Below are 13813 nucleotides of genomic sequence, written 5' to 3'. Positions count from 1 at the left end.
TTTATCTGGGAAGATGGCTGGCGATGTGAATTATAAATCTTCTTAAAATCCTTTCTAGAAATCTCATAGGAACCACAAGCGGATCATACCAGGGACGTTTGGGTCGGAATCTAAATCACGTAACCTGAGGAAAAAACGGTTGATGACAAGCCAGGGGCCGTTAAAGGATCGGGGTTTCATCCCAGTGTCATTCATATTGACTACCACGTCGTTTGGTCGCCAACATGAGCATTTGTGACGTCACACATACGCGTGTATGGTCTATTGGATTAGATGAACAACTAGAACAGCCGAAAAGCTAACCGGATAGTCCGGATAACCTCGAAATACACAAGAAACCCATTCCTAGCGAAGACTTATATTGGCCATTACGTATATACATGTATATATCAGAGAATAAGACATAATAATTGTACATCGCATAACCGTATATAAGCATAGAGGCAATAAGTTTTGATTACGTGTGTCACAAAATTGCAATTAACATCCCGTTATTTGGTTGAGACTCGACCTCTTAAGAGGATTGATATAGCCCAAACAACCCCGACCAACATTCGTATCTAAAATCCAAGAGGTATTTAGCAACCCTAAAAGCCCCCTTCTTAGGTGGACTAAGATACGTCGTATTTAATGCTAACTCCTACAGTAGGAATAAATATTTTAGTCCGAAATGTTTCCTTGAGCGAAATGTTTCCTTGTTCCCTTGTTTATTCAACGTTTCGGCTAAATTCTGATAGTCATCTTGGGGGAAACTGAAGTATTCCATCGGTGCATATTATGCAATGTACGACGGTATTCCATCAGCTCGAGGAAATATTCGGACACTGATGGAGTCAGAGATACTTATATAGTACGTTATAGTGCTATTGGGTAAAATCACAGTCAATTCAAATTCCCTCGTCATCAGACGAACTCTCATCATCGATTGTGATATCCATCATTCCTAATAATACTTCCCTCCTAAACAGATCTCTAGCATCATCGTCTGCCAGGCCTCGGTGCCTTGGGGTAACCTCGGCATCAAGCTCTGCAAAATATGAGAAAAAAAACCAAACTATACAAAGCAATTTCCTTCAGATAGTCCTAAGATCTGTGCCAGATATCCTTGAGTATGTCTATTTTAAACTACCTCTGTTTTAAACTGAATATATATCGAGATGTTATAGGAATAAAGAATATGACTTCGTGCGGACACTTTGTGTACAACATAATGTATAGATATTGCTTACGTGTGCGGTTACGCGGTTTGAGAGCACAACCCGGTTTATCGCATTGAATGTCCTCTTCTTCGCTTTCCGTTCCAGGATCTTTGAAAAAATGCCCTGAAATGAAACCGCAATGACCACGGGATTAACTTCAATAAGAATTTCGTCATTGCTCATTGTAGATGTGAATAACACTGTTAAATGCGGCCCGTGTTCTAACGCATCACGTACCCTTCGGACATTGTAACCATACATTGTCCATGAATCCGAATTGGAAATCTTCGATAATCGACTTAGAAACTTCTACAGACTTCACAATAGTCTCCGCTTCTTCAAGGTTATTACAGTGCATGGCATCGACAATGTCGTACAGCATTTTCAGCCTTTCCCTATCAGCGCTAATTTCTACAAGATCTTCTATAATGAATTCAATGCCTAGTGAAAACGACGCCCTGTACGCGGATATCTGTTTCAGCAGTTTCACCGAAGCTCGCACCTCTTCGCCGTAGCGCGGACAAAACACAATCGGTTTATCGCAATTCGCGAAAGGGCAACGCTTCACGTTAACCACTTTCATTCCTCTGTGAGTGCGATTCGTCATTAAATCCTCGAGTACCTCCGAGTCGATACAATGCCCGCATGGACTCACCCTAACGTACTTCGTTTCGCGTCCATCTAACGCGGCTTTCCCGCCGGTGGTTAATGCGCTATTGGGGTCTGCAGGACAAACCAATGGACAAGGCTCACCGCATAAACCTTGGCACTTCTTTACGCTCATCGGTAACGACTTCGTGCAAGGTTCGTCGCATTTAGCGCGATCGCATATTTTATCGCATTTTTTCTCGCATTTATGGTGTTCGCAAATCCAGTTACAGTCCACCGAACAAGGCGTACAACACTGTTCCATACAGCCTCTCTTACACCGTCGGTGCCAGCAATGAACCTCGCACTGACTGTTACACGGATAGCAAGGCTCTCCGCACTTTTTCTTGCAAACGTGACCACACAGCAACAGACGGCCGCACACTTCTCGACACCTCCGATGAATACCAGTCGAACAGTCGAAACATATCCCCAAACACCGATGTCCGCACGGTAACCGCGCCTGGCACGCTTCCTTACACTTGAGTTCGTGATCCAGATCGAGTCCGGATGTTTTCTGGTGACATCTGACTCGAGCTTCGTGACCGCACGGCAACAGGTGCGGTTGCTGCAAAATCACGTCACAGACGACAGATTCGATAACGCCGCCGCATATGACCTGTTTGTTATGACCGCATTCCAGAGTTCTCTGGACAAGAGCGTCGCACTTCATCTCTTCCACATTATCACTGCATCGGCCATTGAATGCCGTGTGACCGCACAGTAGAATCTTGTTGACCGTTGTCATGCAGTCGTGATTGCATGGTTGCGAATCCGTGACTTCTGCGCCGAATTTCCGGCCATCTTGTCCGCACGGAGATATGCATCTGTGTCCGCAGCCGAGTAAAGTCAGACCACACGGTATCGGACAGTCTTCGCACACGTTACCGCACACTTCTAAACACCGGTGGCCTCGGGGGCATATCTTCTCGCACGGTTGTTGACAGACGTATTTCACGTGTTCCGGGTCATCGTTATGGCAGAATTTCTGGCACCAATGGCCGCACTCGTAAAGAAAATCACATTTCTCTCGACAGCCGCCGTCCGGTGACTCTCTGAAGTCACCCACCGATTTCACTAATGGTAAGTGTTTTGGGTGTTTCTGACAGGTGAGCGGGAAGCCACGCATTAGGAAACCTTTTTGTCTCAGGTAGTACACCAAATCTTCCCAAAGACGGGACTCCTTCGCATAACTGGTGAAGTTACCGATACAATACATGCCCCACTTAGCTCTCGACAATGCTACGCACACCCGGTTCGCCGTTTTCAAAAATCCGATATTTCCAGCTTTGTTGCTTCGAACGAACGATATCAAAATGATATTGTTTTCTTCTCCTTGGTAATTATCAACAGGTGTAACTCTGATATTACACAACTCGTCCAGATCGCGTTCAGCCGATAGGACTTTTTTCATGAAATCCTTAATCCTATACATCTGTCCTGCGTACGGGGTTAAGATGGTAATGTCATACCCGCTGTAGCCTTGCTTTATGAGATGTCTCGCCAGATGGACGATCATCTCTGCTTCGTATTCGTTGCTGCGGCTTCTACTCTCGTTCTCCGGGTTTTCCTGGTGACTGTGATCAACAAATATCACGTTTCGTTCGATGCCGAGCACGTCCGGGTAGGTTTTCACCGATTCGTGGTCGAGCAACTTCTTGTAGATATGCGGTACAAGAATCGCCGAGATCTCCGGCCGCATTCGGTGTTGCTTGGTCAGCGTCGTAACCGGATATCCGTTACGTATCATGCGCTCGAAAAACGATATATCGAGGTTGTGATCTTTCGCCAGTTTGTACACGGTCGGATTCGGGCGTAGCTGTTTGTGATCGCCGATCAGAATGGCGTGTTCGCATCTCTCGGTTAAAGCGGTTACGACGTGCGCTTCCAGAACCTCTGCCGCCTCCTCCACGATCAGTATACGCGGACGTAGTTTCTGTATTAAACTGGAATATTTCGAAGCCCCGGTCGTCGTCATGCCGATCACTTCTGCATTTTTCAGCAGTTCTAGATCTCGGCGTTCTAAGCGATCGTCGAGCGCCCTACTGCAAATATCTCTGGTTTGTACCAATCCCTTGAACTGTCTGCCCAGTTGCCGTACATAATTGTCTAACCACGCCAGGTACACCTCAAATCTCTGCTTCGGTTTTAGTCTCCAAATGTCTTCAACCATCTGCACCTTTCCCGATTCCATCTTCTTGTATTGCTTGGCCGTTTCGCCGAGTTCCTCGAGTAGCTTTTGTTTCAATTCGTTTGTTCTTTTCCACATTTCATCAGCGCTATCGTTTTGGCGCTTTGCTTTCTTTTTTTTTACGACCTCCCATTTTCCATCATCCTGTCCGTCAACCTCGCGTTCCTCAAGGATCAAGTCCGCTTCGTCTTTAACATTCAGAGTCAATGTATTAGAGTCGGTCGTCTGTTCATCATTTTCTTTGACATCCTCGGGCGGGGTTTCCTTCACGTTGGAGCCCCTAAATACCAAACGTTCCAGCATTTCTAGTTCATCCTCTCCTGCCGCCGCATCGTACGGGTTTACATCCAGTAACCAGTAAGCCAGACATTGCCATAACGGAGCACTACATATGAATAAGCTCGATTGTGCAAGCTGCGGCAGTATTCTTGGCAAATTTTTGATCAAATGACGCCCGAAAGGTCCGTCTAACAGTTGGCTTTTCATGAACCACAAGATTCGGTCGTATTCTTTTTTACGAGCCCGCAATCTTTTCAAATCGACCGGCTCTTCGTATAGATCGACGATAATCACGTCTTCATCTTCGTCTTCCGAGTCGCCTTTACGTCGCGGCCGTTTACGCGAACGGATCGAATGGAGAGTGTGCTCGTAAACCGGACTCTCTTCCGAACAACGGCCGCCGATACGTATCAACTTACGCCTGGATTTCATCGCTAACACCTCTTCTAAAAACTGATCTAAAGCGTGATTCGTGTAGCAGACAACCATGATACTATCGTTCCGATCTTTGTTCCATAGTTTACGATTTGCGAACAAGAATTCCATGACTTTCAAACCGATGAATGTCTTCCCAGTACCGGGGGGTCCTTGCACGACTGCTAGCTCCTGAGAGAACACTGCGTGTAGTGCTTTCAGCTGAGACTGGTCGAGTTGCCCGTTTTCATCATTCGCCCAATTTCCATTGAGGAATTCTTTGACGGTCACTTCTTTCTTCTTCATAAATGACCGAACGTTGATTATCTCGTTAGGGTCCGACTTCATGTACAGCGGGGGCGTGGCTTTCTTCGAAACGTCGACGAAGTACTGTTGAAATGGAATAGGTACGTCGTTTTTCACACCTTCGCCGAGTTGCTGCAATCTCTTCAGCACGTGCTTATACGCCTCGTAAAAAGACGTAGCTTCGACCATTGTGTAACTGCTGAGAAACGACAACGAGTTGATGTACTCGGGGTCGATAGTGATTTCAACTCGGCCTTCGGCGAGTTTCTTTTCGTCGTGTCTTTTAATCGTGCCCGTAACGAACGTGCGGAACCGGTCGTTCGATAGACAAACGAGTGAACCGGTCAACAGACGTTTTGTCCTGGCCCAGTTAATGCGCAAGTGTCGGTGATCGAATTTAACGATGAAGCCGTCTGCGATACCGACGAACGTAACGTTCGTGTAGATATACGCGTCTGCGTCGAGTCTCCTCAGCGGAAACCCGGCTTCAGCGTTCTCACAGTATTCTTTAATACCCATTCGAAGCGGTGCCAAGAAATCCTCTCTCAGTAATCTGAACTGAGTGTCTAAATAATTCTTAGGACTCTTGTATTTCCCTCTTGCCAGATTAATTGGAATATTTCCGGGAGAATCGATGTCCGATTTGGTCGGATATATGACAGTGTCCAGGAAGTCTTGTGTCGGTTCTTCCTGTTCGTGGCTTGGCTCATCAGCATTCCCAATATTCTCTGACAGATTTGCCTCGACAATCGACTCGGCGAGCTCATGCGCTCTGGTTAGTTTTTCGAGCAGGGATTCGTAGTTCTTCACGAAAAACGAACTAATTTCCGATCGTTTTTTCAGATCCGAAAGAAGCATCAGTACCGGGTAGGCTGTCCGCTGTGGCAACCGTAACATGAGCGCCTTACATACGATCACGATATTCTCCAGACTTTCCGTTTCTTCTTTATCCAGATTGGACCAGCGAATCTTTCTCAGGTATCTACCCAAACCGTAGTCTAACCACCTCGTAGTGCTTATATCGGTCAAAATCCTTATCAAATTACCGGACGACGCGTCTTCAAAACACTTGGCGAATAGTTTCAAGACGATTCGAACCTCTCGAGGACTCGAAGTTTCGTCGTTCAGTTTATACTTCATCTGGCTACTCCTCTGTTTCAGGAAGTTCGAAATCGATTCGCCGTCTATGTCGAGAAATTGCAGCGCTGCTTGAATAAAGCGATCTTCCGATTCAAAAGCCACGTCGACGAAATGATTTGACTCGTCAGCAGGTTTTCGATGCTGCGGTTTCTCTGGAAAAGGAGACCACTTCGTCTGCCGACTCGTGCCAAAACTTTTGCTCCAACCATCTTCAGGTTTTCCTGGTAGATGGGCGGAGGGAACCTCCCTGGTTTGTTTAATCTGTGGCGTATTCCCGACTACCTTACGAGTTGTTGACTGAATGGATTGATTAAATGTCTTCGTTTTGTCGCAAAAAACTGTAGATTTCTCTTGCGCTCTTGCGATTCCTTCCATGCGAACCCGCTGTTTATTTCTCCTCATAGAATCCGATGATTTCGCTTGTTCTTTCATGATTTCAGCGATGCTAACCGGCTGTTGCTTTATCTTAGGACCTGTTGAAATGGTTTGATTTCCACTGATTTCTTCCAAGCTGACAGGTAGCTGTTTTCTAGAATCCGTTGATTTCTTCTGATTTCTCATCGTTTCGTCCGCTTTTACAGGTTGTTGCTTTCTAGTGTTTTCTGTTGATTTCATTTCATCTCTCATGATATCCGCCATGCTAACCGGCGCTGGCGTTTCGCGAGGTTTGAAACTATTCCAAACTCCAGCACAAGGAATTTGAGGTGATCTGATGACGTTTGTTCTATGGGTAAGACTTGGCGCTTCTTTCTGCGTTTCATTAATTTTATCTTTTGTGGTCGTCGTGGGCGGACGAACTAGCTGCCTCTCGTTGGCGACCATTTCCAGCAACATCTCAAATGTACCTTTCTGCTCCTCGGAAATAACACCGCCCGTCAAAATCGATTTTATTATCAGCTTCAGTTTACTTCTGGTGGAGTTACTCGCCCCGTTCACCACCAGGGCGGTCACCAGCGTGTTAAGATCAATCAGAAATGTCTTATTATCGCCATTTATCTTACCGCTCGCGTTCATTTCTGCGATATAGTCTTTTATCACGCCTTTGTTATTGAAAATGGCCGACGAAGTCAACAAATTGTGCACGCTTTCCCATTCGCAGCTTTTCCGGAATAAGCACATCAACATTTCCAGTTCTTTGTTGGAGATGTCGCCGCTATTGAGTTTCTTTAGGAGTGCGTCTGATCTTGATATTAGGAAGTTCTCGATGTCATCTTCATTGGCCGTCAACATCGACTTCAGCTTTTTCCTATCGAGGTCTCTGCCGCCTTTGGCCATTTTACTCTGCTGTGCCTATGATTGAAAATAAAATCGACTTGTCTTGCAGAAATCCTAGAGGCAGGCCTAAGTATATATAATCATGTAATTGACTCGGACAGTAAAAGAGTTGAGGCTGCAACCATAATAATTAATTTCAGTTGCTCTTGATTTCTGTATATAAGATATAATAAATTTGATATATTTTCACTCATTTTTATAGTTAAAATATATAGAATAAATTAAATTAAAAGATGCTGTCTTAATCCTCTAAATAATTTTATAAATCAACTTTTTTATTTTTATTTCTGTGATTTTTTCCATTTAATTTTTTCAATTTCTTCCTCAATTTCATATATTCATTCATCAGATCCTTACTGATATTTTCATAATAAAAATAAAGCGCAGCCAATATTAAACCTCCAGCAACTGAATAATGTTTTAAATCACTTTTTCCAGTTGTAATGCTGAAATCATCACTATGTTTTTATTTAAGAAATCTTATTTTAATCAACTCGTTAATTACTCGTTACATTTTATATTTTTAAAAATTTGATTAATTTACTATGTTTTTAGTTAAGAAACCTTATTCTAATCAACTCGTTAATTACTCGTTAGTTTTTAATTGTCCATTTATTAACATATTTTTTTATTCGAAATCTGTTAAAATATGAATTTTTTTTCACAACTTACTCACACTTTTATAATTAATATATAATTGATTTTAATATATATGATATTCATATAAATAATGTTCAGGGTAAGTCTTGTTTCAGATTAAAGTTTGAAAGGTTGAGTGAGTGAAAAATAAAATAAATTCGTTGTTATTGGTCACAATCGACGAATGGAGGAGAAATTTACTCCAAACACGACCTAGTTATAATCGGGATTAGCACGGATTCGGTTTTACAATGTACATTGTGGACTTACTATTTTTCCTAGATACTTGAAGTCTCCTGAAATTCAAATGCTGAATCTGTAGGTCCAAATATTGCCTCTTTGTTTCCAATGGAACCTACTGCTGTAAAAATTACGCAGTAGACGGTTACTGGTTTATCCGACGTATACTGAGTATTATTGATCGCGGGGGTTTTCCCGTTCTACCGCGTAATCATGGCGTAAGTCTACAATACGCGGTCGTTTCCTACGGAAGCCCCTAGGTGACATACGAGAAATTTTTTTCACAATTTCGACTTATTAAGTCGAATTTCGACTTATTAAGTCGAATTTCGACATAATAAGTCGAATTTCGTGTTAATTAAGTCGAATTTCGAGTTTTATTTTCATGTCGAATTTCGACTTATTAAGTCAAAATTCAACTTAATTAACACGAAATTCGACTTATTATGTCGAAATTCGACTTAATAAGTCGAAATTATGAAAAAAATTATCTCATATGTCACCTAGGGGCTTCCGTAGTTTCCCGATAAAAAAACCCTCATGAAGAAATAACGAACACTCATTGTAAGCATTGCTAAGCGTTATTGTTACGTAGTCCAGGGACGTAGAGAAAATGTGCGGTTATTCGTGGCCTTTTCGGAATAATTCTTAAGAGGAGGGTTGGGGTCGGGGTAGAGGCGATATGATTCATTTGAATGTGGACGTATATAAATGTAAAATGTATTCATTCATGGAGTGGTTTATTATTACGGTGTATTATGATTGATTATAGCTAATGCAGTGCATGAAAATATCAAACATATATAATGCTAAAGAGTGGGATTTTATATAACATATTTATTAGAATAAGGTATCCCTTTTTAAGAACGCCCACAGAGCCATATATCCCGCAGGTATCCCAAAGAGTCTAGTTCAAATGCGCTTCAAATTACCCCTGTGAAGCTGGCTCCCGGTTCCCGGTTCCCGATTCGGCTCCCGATTCAAAAGCATTTTGAATCGGGAGCCGAATAAGGAACCGGGAACCGGGAGCCAGCTTCACAGGGGTCTTCAAATTTGGTATCATCACCCCCAGCCTATGTAATGACTCTATTCCATGTATCAGTCATATCAGCATCAGTCTCTGCGAAGAAGTAACATCCGAACAACTGCTAGGTGCTTAGAAGTCATCTAAGAATTATTGACATCTTAATAACGCAACGGGGAACGGGGCCTACCAAACGGAGGTCAGGAGAAGTTCTTAATTCCAAAAAAACAGAACACCTATTTAGAAAATTAAGTATCGAAACTCAAGAATTACTTTTCCAGCCCACTTTCCAGACCTGGTACAGAAAATGCACGACTGAGGTTAGGTGGATTCCAAAGATTCCAAGATTTCTTTAGGGTGGGGGTGTATGAAGTGATTGACGCGGCTTATGTCCTATATTACGAACGAAAGAAACACAAATGACGAAACACTTATCAGATCACAGATCCCTGCATGACGTGTTTATTTACTAGAAAATATCAATAAGTTTTTGAAATCATTTTTCGACCTTTTCTTATACAAAAAAATATACATTTTTTTCCAATTTATTTCACTCACATGTTAAATGATTCATTGCATATGATACATATACGTGATTTGTTGCATTGTAAATTACGCGTTTAAGACTGCCGACTTTCGGTCACCACAGTTTGCATTTTTTCACAGGATTCATCGGTGAACCGGCGGTACATTTAAAAGCGCTTGAAAAATCGTTAGAGTTCATCACAAATCCGTTTACGCTGAATAAGAAGAAAAACACATTTCAGATTATGAAAAACCGGTTCTATGGATATTTTTTGGATTTTCTGGTTCGGGAACAGCTGGATGAGATGCGATTGAATTTGAGTTGATTATTTTACCGTAATTCGTCGGGAGTGTGTTCATCAGTTAGGAATGAGTTTTCAAGAGTGTCGAAATTCGACTTCACGCAATAAGTCTGAAGATGAATTAAACAAGAGAATACCAGTATGTTCCTCTATAAATCCAGCTATATTTGATTTGATTTGATTTGATATCACTAGCTTTAGTTGTTACTGAGTTTCAGATATATACTGACCTGAGCTAACGATATGAAAAATAGTTTTTCGGGTGACATCGATGTCGGCATACCCGGCAGTACAGGCTCAGCTTTTGTTCCCGATGTAGAAGTCTTCCAAGCCTTTAGAAAAAAAGTATCAATGGAAAAAGATCTGGTAGGATCTAATAGGTGTTGCCTTTGTCTCCACTGATGCATTTACCGTGGAGTAATGTTACGTTTTAACGTTTGATCCCTTACCCGAAAGGCCGAGTTGACACCTCCGCTATCAGCCATATTTTCACCCAAAGTCTTGGTCCCATTTACCTAAAAATAGGTGTGAAATTATCTTTAAACTTGTCGAATTAAAATCATCTTAGGAGCCATTCACGTTGGTCAAGATTCACAGATAATGATACTGGTAATGATGTGCCTTATAGCACTAAATACAGCGAAGCTGCTCAGTGCGCTTAACTTTCCAGATCCCCAGCTTGATTGCCATTTCCCTATGTAAATACGATAGACACGTGAAGTTTTCAAAATCACCTTTGACGAGTCTGTGTAACATATTATTTCATCCTTTTCACTTAGTAAATTTCACATCTTTAAGAACTTGAAGACTAGAAAAATGAGTAGCATTCTTCAAATGAGAAAGTCTCTGGAGTGTAACTCACGTGTAATGTACGGTTTCTGTAGGGTATGTACATGCTCATGTTCCCGTACTGATAAACGAAGCAGGCGGCCCTGTTCTCAAACTGTATAATCGACTCCAGTTTCCACCACGTTTGATGTTGCCCGGCCGGATTGTAGTACATGCCTTCGATAGAAAATAAAAAATTCAAGAAAAATATGAGACAAATTTACTTATTTCAAAATTCAAAAAGATATTTGTAATTTCTACGTTTTAGAACAGGTTATGGTACCTTTGCACAAAACTTTAATGAGGACACAATATTCCACAGATTTTCAAATTATTTCTTATTACGTTTGTGTCAAAAACAGAAACATCACCGTTTCATAGACTATGTAATACCAATAGTTCCTTGTATTTACCTTGCGTATCGAATCCGTGGGTCATTTCGTGCCCGATAACCGTCCCGATACTGCCGTAGTTCAGATACTTGGGCACACCGATCTCGTAATAGGGCGTATCGACTATCGCCGCCAATATTGCTACGAAAAGGGTAAACAAGAAAACTAAATTGAAGCTTTATTGATGCATTGTACCACTAAAATTGCATTGAAAATGCATCCTAAAGAGACGTGAAAATATTCATTAGATAGAAAATAAGCGGCTTAAGAACTAAGTAGACGAGTAGGCCTACTCCGCAGTCGGCTGTGGCATGTGAGGATCCACCAGTTGGCAACACTGGACAGTCGGACACGATTGAAGCTGAGTTTTTCGTCATATTGAATTGAAATCCATGAGTATGTGGATGACTGTGGTGACCCCTGGGGCCTGGTCATCGCCTGTTCGCATTAACATCAGTTAAGAATTCAGGATGTTCGGATGAATTCTGCCGAATTATTGATGACTATAACAGGTGCGACTAAAATTTGAATGCACGGGTCATCTCACATGTCACTAGACATTAATGAAGTTAGCCTTATTTCCATATTAAGGCCGTATCACCAAGAAGTATTCATACAACCGTTTATCACACTCACACGCCATGCACACACAAGTATCAAACAGACGAATAGAAAATGTTTACAGGTTACACATTTTATCATTATACATTAACGTAAGTCTGTAATTTACACATTATGTACTTACAAAATTCGTTGAATATCGGCGAGTAGAACGCGTTTGTTTGATAGATTCCTTCGTCCCAGCTGAAAATAAGCGAATTGTTCATGTAAGACTATATCAAATCCAACATTCGGAATAAGAAGAGTCTGAAATGTTTTCTTAGGCATTAAACGAGGCGACTGCAGTTTAGGTGTCCCAAATGGTTTTGTACCTAACCTAACCTAACCATAACTATGACTATGTTTTAAAAACACTAGCGCAACACTGTGGGAACGTAACCTAAACTCGTTGAATAAACTATAAGTGCCAGGATTCATAATTTTCAAAGCACGGAAAAAGAGAGTTTAGTCAATGGTTAACGATCTTACTTGAGAAGTTTAGCTCCCGGGTCAATAGCACTTTCGTACTCGGCTTTCACTCGCCATCGATTCAGCGACATGTAGTTTTCGAAGTATTTACCAGGTCGCATGTCCAACTACGAAAGAAAATGTCGTCGATATATCACTTCAAATGAATAAAATGGAATGAATGTCTGGTTTATCCGTTCAGTGTCCAGATGAAAAGCTCTCTCAAATTTCGAAATCCAGTAATTAAACCCTTTCTTGGGCTCCTTAGCTTTCGAAATCTAGAAAACCTCCAACGTTGATGCGAAATTTGGGTTTGTTGCATCCGTTTGGAATTGTCAATCAATTTCATTGTATTCCTTTGTTTGATGTTTAACTTGCATCGTCTCTTAGTTAAGTTATGATACCTTAGTCAATCACTGAACGTTTGACTCGTACGGAATGTCGATAAAAATGAGATTTACGATGATGTCAACATAATGATATAGAGAATCTCACAGTAATAATGAAAATAAACTATTAACCCGAAGAAAAACATTTCGGACTTCATTGTTTTCTTCATTTTAAATGTGGGATTAACTATGTTGTCATCACGGCACGGACAGAGTGCTGACAATATTCCGGAGCGCGACTCTAATAGCCTACCGGTTTGTAATAGAGGTTGATAGCTGTGCCGTTGAGCACGGCCGCCGGGTATAGAACTTTCTTCGACATCTTTTCGGCTTTTTGAACGCACAGAGCTTTTGTTTGGTCGTCGATCCAGGTTTTAGATATGATGATTTCGATGAAGGATTTTCGTATTTTTTCGATCATGCTATCAATCTGTAATTCAAGGTCGAGCCATTAAAGAAATTGTATGTAATGCGAGTTTGAGTTGGTGCGTTTTTGTTTTTATTTACAATAGAACTGTTTTCCTTTGCACTTGACGACGCCATCTTGAAATACGGAATCAAAGACAGTAGGTCCCAACAGTGTCTAAATCCCCATTATGATTTTTGTCTATTTTTATCAATTGTATCAAAGATCAAAGCTTTTTTAACCGAAAAAACGAACCATGCTTTGGGGACTTTAGAACGAGCACAGGTACACGTAAGTCATGCAATCTTTCTTATAAAGTTCAAACTGTATCAAAGCGAAGCTTAGAATCGTTGCAAGTTATTAGAAAAGTGCTTTTGCAGTTTTAACGGAATTTCAAGCATGCACTTGATTAATACCGAAGTAAGTACAACTTTGGTCTACTAGAATTTGATTATATTCTAACAGATTTACAGTCAAGTCATGACTATCAATCAAACCCATTTTGATTTGATCTCCATAAATTATCGGACAGTTCATTTTACCAGGTA

At 41.5% G+C, this 13813-nt stretch overlaps 2 protein-coding genes across 2 annotated transcripts; both read right to left on the bottom strand.

Annotated features, from left to right (window-relative positions):
• Positions 1 to 79: 79 nt before the first annotated feature.
• LOC141901463 (NFX1-type zinc finger-containing protein 1-like) lies at positions 80 to 8493 on the bottom strand. The gene is made up of 4 exons (XM_074788710.1): positions 8362 to 8493; positions 1437 to 7467; positions 1230 to 1322; positions 80 to 1027 (listed from the first exon to the last, which is right to left on the bottom strand). Exons 2-4 carry the CDS (start codon positions 7450 to 7452, stop codon positions 888 to 890), a joined length of 6249 nt encoding a protein of 2082 aa, XP_074644811.1. The 5' UTR covers positions 7453 to 7467; positions 8362 to 8493; the 3' UTR covers positions 80 to 887.
• A 1372-nt stretch (positions 8494 to 9865) lies between these two features.
• On the bottom strand, positions 9866 to 13285 carry LOC141902671 (endothelin-converting enzyme homolog). Its single transcript, XM_074790500.1, has 9 exons — positions 13113 to 13285; positions 12492 to 12598; positions 12148 to 12206; positions 11424 to 11543; positions 11045 to 11187; positions 10632 to 10697; positions 10413 to 10514; positions 10216 to 10292; positions 9866 to 10095 (listed from the first exon to the last, which is right to left on the bottom strand). The coding sequence occupies exons 1-9, from the start codon at positions 13278 to 13280 to the stop codon at positions 9996 to 9998; spliced, it is 942 nt and encodes a 313-aa protein (XP_074646601.1). The 5' UTR covers positions 13281 to 13285; the 3' UTR covers positions 9866 to 9995.
• Between the last annotated feature and the right edge of the window lie 528 nt (positions 13286 to 13813).

This window comes from Tubulanus polymorphus, chromosome 3 (genome assembly GCF_964204645.1).
Source record: "Tubulanus polymorphus chromosome 3, tnTubPoly1.2, whole genome shotgun sequence".
NCBI lineage: Eukaryota > Metazoa > Nemertea > Palaeonemertea > Tubulaniformes > Tubulanidae > Tubulanus > Tubulanus polymorphus.
Note: the sequence above shows the minus strand (reverse complement) of the source record. Positions and strands in the feature narration are given on the sequence as shown.

Coding starts and splice junctions, on each gene's coding strand:
- LOC141901463 (XM_074788710.1), bottom strand. CDS start 7,452: ATGGCCAAAGGCGGCAGAGACCTCGATAGGAAAAAGCTGAAGTCGATG. Junction 1,323..1,436: donor ATGGTTACAATGTCCGAAGG/GTACGTGATGCG, acceptor GTTTCATTTCAG/GGCATTTTTTCAAAGATCCT. Junction 1,028..1,229: donor CAAACCGCGTAACCGCACAC/GTAAGCAATATC, acceptor CATATTTTGCAG/AGCTTGATGCCGAGGTTACC.
- LOC141902671 (XM_074790500.1), bottom strand. CDS start 13,280: ATGATCGAAAAAATACGAAAATCCTTCATCGAAATCATCATATCTAAA. Junction 10,293..10,412: donor TTTTCATATCGTTAGCTCAG/GTCAGTATATAT, acceptor ATTCATCTTCAG/ACTTATTGCGTGAAGTCGAA. Junction 10,096..10,215: donor CACACTCCCGACGAATTACG/GTAAAATAATCA, acceptor CTTCTTATTCAG/CGTAAACGGATTTGTGATGA.